Raw genomic sequence first — 11,463 nt, 5'->3', positions numbered from 1 at the left:
AAGGTTATTCTTTCTTTCATTTCTTTTCTTTTAGGAATTTTTTAAAAAAATGATCAGAACTATAAATAACTTTCTGGCAATATATACAGACATCAATAATTTAAATATGTTACATCTACTCTTGCATAAAACTCTCAAAGAAAAAGTGCACCGTAGATTTCACCCCCTCCCTCTTCCATTCTCCCAACTGGGCCTTGCCTTTTCCTTCTGCCCTGAGGTAGCTCTGAAGTGATAGTTCTCAAATCCTGGGAAGAAAATGTGTCACTGTCATGGTGGGAGACACTTTGTTGCCTTTCTTGGTTCTTCCATTTTTGCTCAGGGCCATGTACATCCCAGGATAGATCTGGGACTCATAGGCGTTGTAGTTGTTTGGCAGCAGAATCTCTTTGAATTTACACTCATCACCAAAATGGCTCTGAAATGAGAGTGGAGAAGGAAGGGAAGAGGATAGTGAGAGTAAGGGAAAAGTTAGATATAAAAAATGTCTCTGTGTACCTATACACGGAAAATATACCTGAGCACTTGCCTTCTTTTTTGTTCTTTTTTCAACTTTATCATGCAACTCAAACTTCATAAAGTCTTTCAGATGATCTTACCCCATTCTAGTTCCTTCCAGTTTACAGTCTATAATTTTCATCTTGTCAGAAAATGTAATCCAACACTTATGGAAGACATTGAATTGGAGAAGGTGGAGGTAGACAAAAACTATCATCAACATTTACCAGTCGATCTGAGGACTTTGTTAAATGGAAAAATTGAATTTCATTGATAGAATATTTGCCAAAAAGACCATAGTGAAATCTTGCTTTCATCAATAAGTTAAGGATAGACCATAGACAGAAAAGGCAAGCAGTATGCTCCCTTCCATATTTGGACATACCAGGGGTTGTGACACAATATGTGCCTATTTCCTGGCTTAGCTGATAAAGGAGTAGAGCCTGTGGCTTAGTGGCTAATACAATTGCCTAATATGTAATACAGCTCAGGTTCAATTCCCGGTAAGGGTATTGCTAGCTGATGAGAGCTAAATAGCTTGAAATAGATCTATACTAGTCTCCCTTTATTTATCAGCGCAAATGCAACATATATGTGTGTACATATACATATACACATATACATACACAACATACATTGGTTCCATTCCATTGTTCCTCTAAAATTCTCACTGTTCACAATTTTCACACGTATCTCACTTTTATCTTTCTAAATACACCTGGGTATTTATCATACAAGATTTTATCTTTTTCTCAGAAATATACTTTTCTAATTATGCAGGTCAGTCTCCAACATAAATGGTTGTCTGTTTTACTCAAATTATGATTAGCTGGATCAATGAAGGTTTCATTTTTGTTCATTCCTATACAGATTTCATTTTTTTAAAATGTATATATTGCCCAAGCATATACACAAAAATGCATATTGGTATAAATTTGAACTTTCCTTTTTAAATGCATCCTTCTTACATTTTGTTTCAACCAAGACCTGCATTTTAGTATTTAGGGAAAAAATGATTTCAGAGAAACAATTACTGTATATTTCAAATCACACAAGAGCAGCAGGCACAGATTATGTCAATTCTCATCAAAATTGACAAATATCAATTGCTCAAACATACAGGTAGTCCTCAACCTACAACAGTACATTTAATGACCATTCAAAGTTACAACGGCACTGAAAAAAAGTGACTTGTGACCATTTTTCACACTTAACAGCTGTTGCAGTGTCCCCATGATCATGTGTTCAAAATTCAGACCCTTGGCAACTGACTCATATTTATGACAATTGCAGTGTCCTGGGGTCATGTGGTCAGTTTTTGAAACCTTCTGACAAGCAAAGTCAATGAAGAAGCCAGATTCACTTAACAACCATGTTACCTAACTTAACAATTGTTAGAGATTCATTTAACAACTGTGGCAGGATTGTAAAATGGGGCAAAATACACTTAAAAACTGTTCCATGTAGCAACAGAAATTTTGGGCTCCACTGTGGTCGTAAGTCGAGGACTATATGTACTTATCTTTCTGCCTGTTCCTTGATCTGGAATAATAATAATAAGAGAAGTCCAAAACTGTTTACTTAAGCCAAGTTCAGCACTATGTCTTCCTCTTGGGATTATTATCCCAAGCAGCATTATTTTTTGAAGCAGAATTTCCCAGCCAAATTTTATGCTTGTCTAGACATTTCACACATGGCAAGACCTTAGATTGAGAGACTCTCCTAAAATCTTGAAGCAGCCCAATAACACACTGCAATACACACACCCCAAACCATTATTATCTCCTCTTTTATTTCTGATTGTGGATAAATTGTTCACATCATATTCTGAATAATGAATGGATTTCCCAGGTTTCAGGGCCTAAATATGGTGAATCCCAAAACATGTACAGTATACCTTTATTACCTGATTTCCATTCTAATTAGTGCTCAAGGCAACCTAATCTGTTCACACCTTATAGCTTCTTTCTCTTTTACCCCTTCATTTCTCCTTCTATCAATTTGATTTGCTTTAAAAATTCGTGGCAATTCTACTGTTTTTAGTGGCTTCCTGACTTTTAAAGCTGGCATGTGCCTGAAGCTCCCAGCACTATGTTAAGATGCAATGTAGAATGAAAATTAAAGCTGAAAGATAAATACATTGAAAATGCTTTTTATTAATTGAGATTACATATATTCAATTAAAAATTTTAAAATACAGAATGTCTATGGAATCTACTCTACAAGGATCAGGGTAGGGAGACACATCTTTTAGGGTAGAACCCATCCCTCTTTTAGAAGTAGGATTTCCCTCCCCTCTTTTAAAACTAAACTCAGAGAATTGACTGTTTTAAGAGTGTAGATGCATATACTTTTCTATACAGGGGAAAGTCTCCTCTTACACAGAGCAGTAAAGCCCTCAGATATTTCCAAGCATGGAAAATCTTCAGGCAGCTGCCTTAAAAATGAAGGGGGAGGGACACAACTTTATGTTATATTAAGGATGATTTGAAGAAGACAAGAGACCCCCCCCCCCCGAGTGCTACATTTTCTCCAAGAATATTATGGGGAGCTACTTGCTGGAACAAGAAGTTCATTTTTCTCTCTTTTAAAAATATGATTTTATTAAACAAATTTATAAAACAGGACTAAACTTCAATAGGAACTAAAATTAAGTAAGAAGGAAAAAAACGAAAGAAAAAAGAAAGTGCAAAAAAGAGGAAGAAAAATGGAAAGGAAACAAAAAAAAATATTTAAAAAGTCATTTCCCATCTTTATAAGAGCTGTAACTACAATTCTACATTTACCTCTTTCTCTAAAGTTACACCATGACACTTTACTTTCTGTAATCTAGAGTTACCTCTTTGTCTAAAATTACAGCATGATGTTTTACTTTCTATAATCTAATCTAGTTAATTATCAAAATCATAGATTGTAAATTCATTTTTTTTGTTTTATTGTAAAATCTATAAGGAGTTTCCAGGTACCAAAGAACATAGATATTGCCTTCAAATTGGTCAATTTTGCCATTTTAGCAAATTCTTTCAGCTTCACCAACTATTCCTAATATGGTTGTATTACCAAACATTTCCATAAGATTCATTTTTCTAAATAATTCTCAACGTGCCTCATCTCGCTTTCTTTTTCTGCCTTTTCTCTTTCTCCCATTTTTATCCTCACTCTTCCTCCCTTCTTTTCTTTTTTTCCCCCAATAGCCTTGCCTCCTCTGCAGAACATTTAAATTTTGAAAAAATGAAAAAAAAATTGTTTGTAAGAAATAAGTATCAGTGGAGCTATGCTCTAGCACTTCAGGAGGAAAGAACCAAATCTTACAAGACTCAAATAAAATGGACAAAAAAAGGGATTTATAAAGTGATTGCTTGCTGCCAGAAGAACAATGGTTATGTTACCAGTACTTTTCTTATATGTCAATGCTGCCTTATATACATGAATAATAAAAGACAATCTTTTTATACAGTACAGAAATTTGCTTATTCTGGCCGGAAACTCAGGCAATATAAAGTAACTATCCATGATTCTATATTCCATAAGTAAGCTTTTGGATATGGATGTACCACTATAAACTCAAATGGTTGATGGGGACAATTGGAAAGTTTCTTGGTCCAGCCGCTGCCCATGGCAGCGATCTTCATATTATCCCAGACAAATGGCCTTGAACCTTTGCCTTGAAAACTTGTAATGGTACATCACCTATGACTTCATGAGGCATGCTGTTCCATTGTTTAATAGCACTTGCCACCAAGAAATTCCTCCATATTCAATGTTTGGCTATCTTTTTGTAAAGCTTGGATTCTATGGAGAATAAATCCATTTCTCCTATACCTTGCCTGACAAGTATTAAAATACTGCTATCATTTCTCCCTATATTTTTCTCTTCTCCAGTTAACTGTATCCATTTCCTTTAACTGTTTTTCATAGGTTTTAGCCACTTTGTTGCTCCTCTCTGCATTTTCTCCAATTTCTTGGTATTTTTCTTGTGTTGTAGTGACTACATCTGAGCACAATATCTCAGGGGTGGGTTGTCTTGTGCAGCAGGGAGCATAAATATCATTTCTCGTTATCTCAGTACTACACTTCTGCTGCATTGCATTGGCTCTTTTGGCAGTTGTAACATACTGCTGGCTGATGTTTAACTTGTGGTCTACCAGGATGATCAGATTCATCCTACCAAGCCAAGTACCACCAGGGTTTTTTTTTTTTTTTTACCTGTGCCATCTGGTTTTTCTTAGTACACAAATTACATTTATCGTAACTGAATTGCATACTGCTGAATGTTCTTTCCCCATTTACAGAAGAAAGCAGACTCAAGCAAAGAAAACAGCAATGTTGTTTAAGGATCAGGCATGGCAAATCAGTCATAACCACTCACTCTGAAAGAATCTGATTATTCTTATATTATTTTGAAAATTATCAAGGGTCAAATAAGCTTCTCCAAGGACAATTAGCAGAGCTACAAGAAGGAATAGTATTATGGGTCTGCTATGCTGCTTTCTTTTGCTCCCTGTATAAAGGAAACTTAACTCATTGAGTAGCAGGTATTTGCCATTATTTAATTAATGTGTTACAATCCAAAATACTACAACCAAAAGACTTGAGATAGACAAGACTTTGGTTTGAGGGAGACAGTGTAAGAAAATAAGGCAAACCATTACAGTCTACCACCATTGGAAACATTCCTTAATCTCATTTTTTTAATCGCCTTTATTTCAGATTGTTAGTTTGCTTGGAATGCAGTCCAATGACTATTTATACTGACCCCTAAATGAAAGTTATCTACATAAATGACATTGGACAAAGGATGTCTTTTTCGATATTTAAGAAATGATAGGTATATCGAAAATGCAGAAGGAAAATGATCATTGGTGGCAAACTGATATAAATAAAGGAAAGGCTATTGTGTCCAAAGTCTTAAATTATTGGAATGTATAATGCCTTTTACACCCTTAAGATTTAGCCTCGCTTCCTTTTAGGCAAGTGAATAAGAAAACACTCTTTCTTTGGCAAAAATCTCTGCCTACACTAGCTCATATCAACAGAAGGACTATAATAGAAAGGCAGCTGGAAATGACCAAAGGGGGAAAAAAAGGACTTGTGTTATTTTTAGGAACTAAATAGGCTACAATAATTGAAATGGCTCTCCAACATTTTTTCTCCAGATTTACAGATTCAGACAAATTCAGTAGAGAATTAAAAAAAAACTAAAATAAGACGCTCACAGCTAAACTGTCCTTTTCTTCCACTAGACAGTGCATGAATATATCCATATGTAATTAGTCCTTGAGTTTTGTTATAAATTAAACTGCTTTGCTTTTTTGTCACAGTGACAATTTGCTAAATTCCAGAAAGTATGTCTTATAAAGCTTTATGTAGCAAAAAAAAAAAAAAAGTTGAATCGCCGAAAATACAAGGCCCATCTAACTTGTTTTGGCAACAATCTTCGTGGGGTCTGGAGGGCCTCCAAATTTTTGTGGTCCATCCAGACGTCGAAGGGTATCCCTGCCCCTTCTAGTAAAAAACTAATTTTATTAGTTTACCACTTTATTTCTAGTCCCTCAAAACTTTGTCATAAAGTTGTAACTTTAAATTGAATAAAGGGGGCGGGAAGTATTCTGTTATAAAACACACAAAATAACCATTCCATTTGTTTTAGGAATACAGCTCTCAAACTTCTGAACCAGTACAGCCAGTGGCAAAGTCTAGGTACATTGGAAGATTGCAGAAAATTACAAGAGTTGAATGTCTCAGAGCAATAGGCTATCTTACACTTTGCAAGCCTATATGTCCCCAATCTGCAAGCCTTTGATTTCCCAAATTAGGTGATTGCAGTATATGGAAATATATGTGTATATTAAACAGCATTTTCTGGATTATTAGATAATCTGAATTTTCTGCTACAAATCCAAAAATGTTTTAATCATAAACTACCTTTTACTTCCTACAGCTGTTTGTAATGTCCACATCTGGGACAATCAGAGAATTGTCCTCTTAATGTGCTTAACAAGCACATCTATTTAATCTATCTACTAAAAGCCTGTAGTATTAAAACACTTGTCTTTCTAGTAGTGCCAGCTGTGTTCCTCAAAAGTTCAATTGATATTTTAAAGGTGATTAAAAATCTTTAGCTGAAAATCTTTATAACTGCTACTTACGGATCCATAGAGTTTGCCTTTGCTGTTCATTGCTACAAAAAGTCCACTTTTAACACCAAAAAGGCTAACCACTCCTCGTTCCACTGGAGAGATTTCCAGCAAACCTTTAAGAGAAGAAGAATGCATTAGAAACAAACCAGGATATGGATATAGGATTACATGCAATCATAAATCATTTGAATAAAGAATATCCTACTAATTCTATTACTCTTTAAGATATGTCAGTAGAACCATACCAGTAGGGCTACTCTTGTGGCATGCAACAGCTACTCAAAAGTTCAGGAATATTTATGTGTATCTTGTATTATGGCTTGTAGACAGCTATATTAGGAAGTAAACATCAAATTATTAAGATTCGGAAAAGTTCCACTGAGCTTCAGGTTACTCTAGAACAGAAAAGGGCAATCTCTACTTTTTGGGTTGAACCATCTGCTCCAAAATTGTTGCCAGTCGCATAAATTGTTCTTTTTCACCAATCTTTTCAAAACTTCCCTGCAGAAGAGGATTGGTTCAGTCAAACTTAGAATAAATGGTTGAAGTATTGAAAGCCTTGTTTCCCGTCAGCTTAAGACTTCTTGCAGTTGCTACCCAAGTTGCTATCTTGCCATCTTGCCATCTGTAGAAAGTCTCTTTTATCCCCCCAATACTGTGGGTATTGGATGTTGAAGAATATGTAACTGATATACACCTAACACTGAAACTTGAGACTAAATGTCACTTGTGATGATAAGAGCAAGGACTTTCCATGATATTGGCTCAGTTCTAGTGAAATTAACACAATGGAAGCAATGACCACTTCTGAATAATCAAACCTTCCATTTTCTTTGCAATTGTCAACCATCTCCTACCCTCTTGTCTTGGGAAGCTCTTCTCACTGACCTGATTCTTAGATTGTACTAACAGGGGCAAGCCCATTTTGGTATGGGTGTAATGGGTGGGATAAAGATGTACAGAACTGAGCTACTCGTTTAGCTGGAATCCACATTTTGCTATTTCCATAATATTGCAATTCTGAGGGGAAGAATTTCCAGTTATTCTTTTATTATTAACTACGTTCCACATATTTTATGTTTCCTTACTACTACATGTGCTTTCCCACTTCACAGCAATGAGAAACCCTGTCATGATTTTTGATATGTAGTAGATATGTGTTCAAAGAAGCAATCTGGAGGCTGGAAAAACACTGTTATACATTCCTGTCAGAATTGCCTAATCAGGCTTTATTTAGTGAACCACAACTGGCTGGTTCAAGCATGCTGACTTTAAACCATGATTTGCAAACCACCACTAAGTGGGTATACACATTGCATTGAGACATAACATACCCCGCCTAACAAAATGAATGAATTTGGCCAACTCATAGTTCCGTAGAGAATGAAGACCTACGAACATACCCACTGCAAATGTTATCACTGATTCCCTCCCCCCACTTCCCAAAAATACCAGTGATTTGCATTGGATTGGATTGGATTTATTAGATTTATATGCCGCCCTTCTCCCAAGGACTCAGGGCGGCGTACAGCATTAAAAAACACATAGTACAAAAGTTAAAAGGAAATTAGAAACAGTCCAAAAAACAAATCCAATTTATATAACACTCACATTTTAAAAATTAAATAAAATTAACAGGCCAGGCCGGCTTGCTGGAAAAGCCAACTTTGACTTGAACAAGCTACTTTCCATAGACAATATTCCCATATGATAACCCATCTCTATACAGAACAGCAGCTGGCCCTGCTCAGGATATGCCCAACCCATTGCTCTACAGGCCCTTGGCTCATTAAAGTTACAGAGTGCACAGTCATGAGGTTGGCTGTTACCATGAAAGCCTCCCCTTTGCCTTTGCCAACTAGCTTTCAATGGGATTTAATTATTCCTGCCACCTTAATTTTTAAAAATAATTTTAAAGAAACTTTTAGTTAATTTTTTTTAGTGTTGACATTTTAATTTCTGTAGATTGTTTAATATTACGATGCTTTATTGTACACCATCCAGAATCCCTCTTTGAGGGAGATGGGTGGGCTCAGAAATGTGATAAATAAATAAATAACATCTAGTTTAACTCCTTAGCGTGTTCATTAATAACGCTTCCAGCCCAACTCAGCCAATGGACTACCTGCTATTATTTCTTTTTTAGAAGCTGCTTAAAAGCAGCCACATAGGAGCAACTGCAAATGACTTGTGCTGGCCTTGACTAGTAGCAAGGGATGCTGGAGGCTTGACAGCTTGCAAAAGGCTTCAGGTCTTCCTTCTGCTGTGATTGAAGATCTAGCAGAGATTCCCCCGCCCCACCTCACCCAGCTTAAAATAAGTATCTGACATGTTTTAGGACACATGAAACGTTTGTCATGGTGCAGTCTTTAACCCCTCCTCCCGGTCCTATTGTTTCAGTTGGGTGTTAGTTAGAATTAGAGCTATGGGGCCATGGGGTTAAGTCATGAACAGATGCTTTTAGACTATCCCAGCTCCTCGGCAGAAGCGGGATGGGATCTTGAATCCCAAATTAACTACTCTGTCAGCCTGTGGCAAAAGCAGGGTGGGACTTAAGAGTAGCTGCTCCCCATAACTCTAACCTAAGCTAGGCTGTTAAGGAAAAATGTCTAATTTTGTTTAGAAAGTCAAAAGAAGTTTGACTTTCTAAAGGGTTTGACTCAAACCCCCATAACTTTAACCTTAAACTGTTGAGCGTGGACCTCATCCTTTTCCTAAGAGGTCTGTAAGGGGGTATGCATAAGCGCACCAGCATGCCAACCGCCCCTGTCCTACTGTCCCCATTTATTCGTACCCATTTCCTGTGTTCATGTCCATGTTTATACTTATACCTGTTATCTCCTACATGTTTGACAAACTAAGTAAACAAACAAACAAACAAATAAGTAAGTAAATCCTGCTTTAAATTGACTAAGCTCAGGTCAGAGGGAATTTCTGGGGGGCAATTTTTAATTACAGAGGGAGCAGCTAAGTAACTCTGCTTCTGTTCCTGGACTGAATTGCACAAGGCGCAAGCCAGTGCAGTCAAATCACCCAATATAAAACGGGGGAATTTCACTTTCAAAGTTTATGCCACATTCCTTGCACAACACTCACAGCTCACTCTACTGTAGTAAGTTGCTACTGTATTCCAGTTTTCCCTGGGCAGTCAGGAGGACCAATACTTTTTTTAGACATGAAATGGGTCGCGTCTCTTATTTATTCCGGTGAGACCGCGAGATAAACCCCTTCACTCCTTTCAGATCGAATCCCATCCCTTCCCACCCTAGGAAAATAGCGGGGGAAAACATCACGCAAGACCCTCGGCTTGATCCTCGTCTGTCTGACTTCCGCCGGCTTACCTGGGGAGCTCAACACGAGCCAATAATGGGCGAAGAGAAAACGCACCTGGCCTTTTCGGCTTTCTCCGAGGGGCGCCTTCCCATTTCGTCTACCTGGGGGCTGCCCAGTTTAACCCTTTCGTTCCCTTGCCCCCAGCCGAGGCTGCTTTTCTACAAGGTCCCTAAACCCCTCTGACTTCGAAGCTTCTTTGGCTTTGACCCTCGACGCTGATTGCCTGAAGCGGGGAAGGGGAGAGGTTTGGCGCCTTGCCCTGAAAAGGGGGCGCGGGGAGCTTTCCTCCTCCGCGAGGCGTTGCCCCAGAGGACGGACGGGCTCGATCGTTCCGCTCCTCGACAGCCTCCTGTCCGTCGCGGCCAGGAGTTCACCTTCCCGGGGAGTACAGGAGCAACCTAAAGCCTCGGGCCGTTCACACGCGCCCCCTTTCTCCCGCCTTAGGATCCCACGCACTTCTGGGGGGTGGGCGCTCGCTGGCTGGCTGACTGACTGGCTGTTCCCCTTCTGGGGTGTCTCAGCCGAGCGGATCCAGGTGGGGCAGAGGCGGCGGGGCGCAACCACTACTTACTGTATCGGTTCTCGTCGTGGATCCCGTTGATCCGGCTGTCCGGCAGGACCTGGATGTGAAAGCCGATGCCGACGTTGCAATAGAGGCGCCGCAGCCTCTTGATGCCCAGCAGATAGTCCCCGTCCCGGCTGAGCAAATTCCTCTCCCCGGCGGGCAGCCTGGCCATGGAGCGCGAGAAGAGAGTCTCCCAACGCCACTCCAGGGTCTCGTTGTGCTGCTGAGCGAAGACGGGCATGCAGCGGCCGGCCAGCCAGGGCGACAGCAGTCCCAGGAGCAAGGCTGGCCAGCAGGCCGGACAGGGACCAGTCATCCTCAGCGAACGCGGGCGGCACACGTGGTTCCAGGGGAGGCAAGCGGCTAAAAATACACCTCTCCGTGCGAAACTCCTGCCCCAGGCTTAGATCCCAAGAGCGGGGTGGGATGGGGGTGGGGGATGGTGCAGGGAAGGCAAACCAACAAATATATGTATGTATATATGTATGTATATATACGTTATATATACATATATACATATACTATATTGATTATACACGAAATATATATATATGTATATATTTCGTAGGTGGGAAGGGGGCGAGCAAGTAACTCAGCACCCCGTGGAACTGGAGAGCCGCTGCTTAGATCGCATGGAAGAGGAATCCGGTGCGCAACCGGTGGGGCGGGCAAGCAGCAAAGATCGTCTCCGCAGCAGCTTCTTCTGAACTTGATCTCCGCTTCTGTCAAGTGGGGACCTTCTCTGCGCGCTCACTCATGGCCCTTCTCCCCCCCCCCGAAACCACGACACTTATATATCCATCCGGCCTTGATACCTATTACATCACCACCTATGGCTGCCTACAAGCGAGGGGAACTGGACGCGAAATGATCACCCCGAGATGGTCCATCACAACCAATTGGGTCTTAGAAGTGGTTGGGTGGGGGGGG

At 39.7% G+C, this 11,463-nt stretch overlaps 1 protein-coding gene across 1 annotated transcript; it reads right to left on the bottom strand.

Moving 5' to 3' along the window:
* Nucleotides 1–238: 238 nt before the first annotated feature.
* Nucleotides 239–10,849, bottom strand: FGF4 (fibroblast growth factor 4; the record flags this gene model as incomplete). Its single annotated transcript, XM_081938455.1, has 3 exons — nt 239–415; nt 6,645–6,748; nt 10,540–10,849. 3 exons carry the CDS (start codon nt 10,847–10,849, stop codon nt 239–241), a joined length of 591 nt encoding a protein of 196 aa, XP_081794581.1.
* Between the last annotated feature and the right edge of the window lie 614 nt (nt 10,850–11,463).

This window comes from Natrix helvetica, assembly GCF_964273705.1.
Source record: "Natrix helvetica genome assembly, chromosome: 1".
Classification (NCBI taxonomy): domain Eukaryota; kingdom Metazoa; phylum Chordata; class Lepidosauria; order Squamata; family Natricidae; genus Natrix; species Natrix helvetica.
This window is presented reverse-complemented; position numbering and strand designations above follow the sequence as displayed.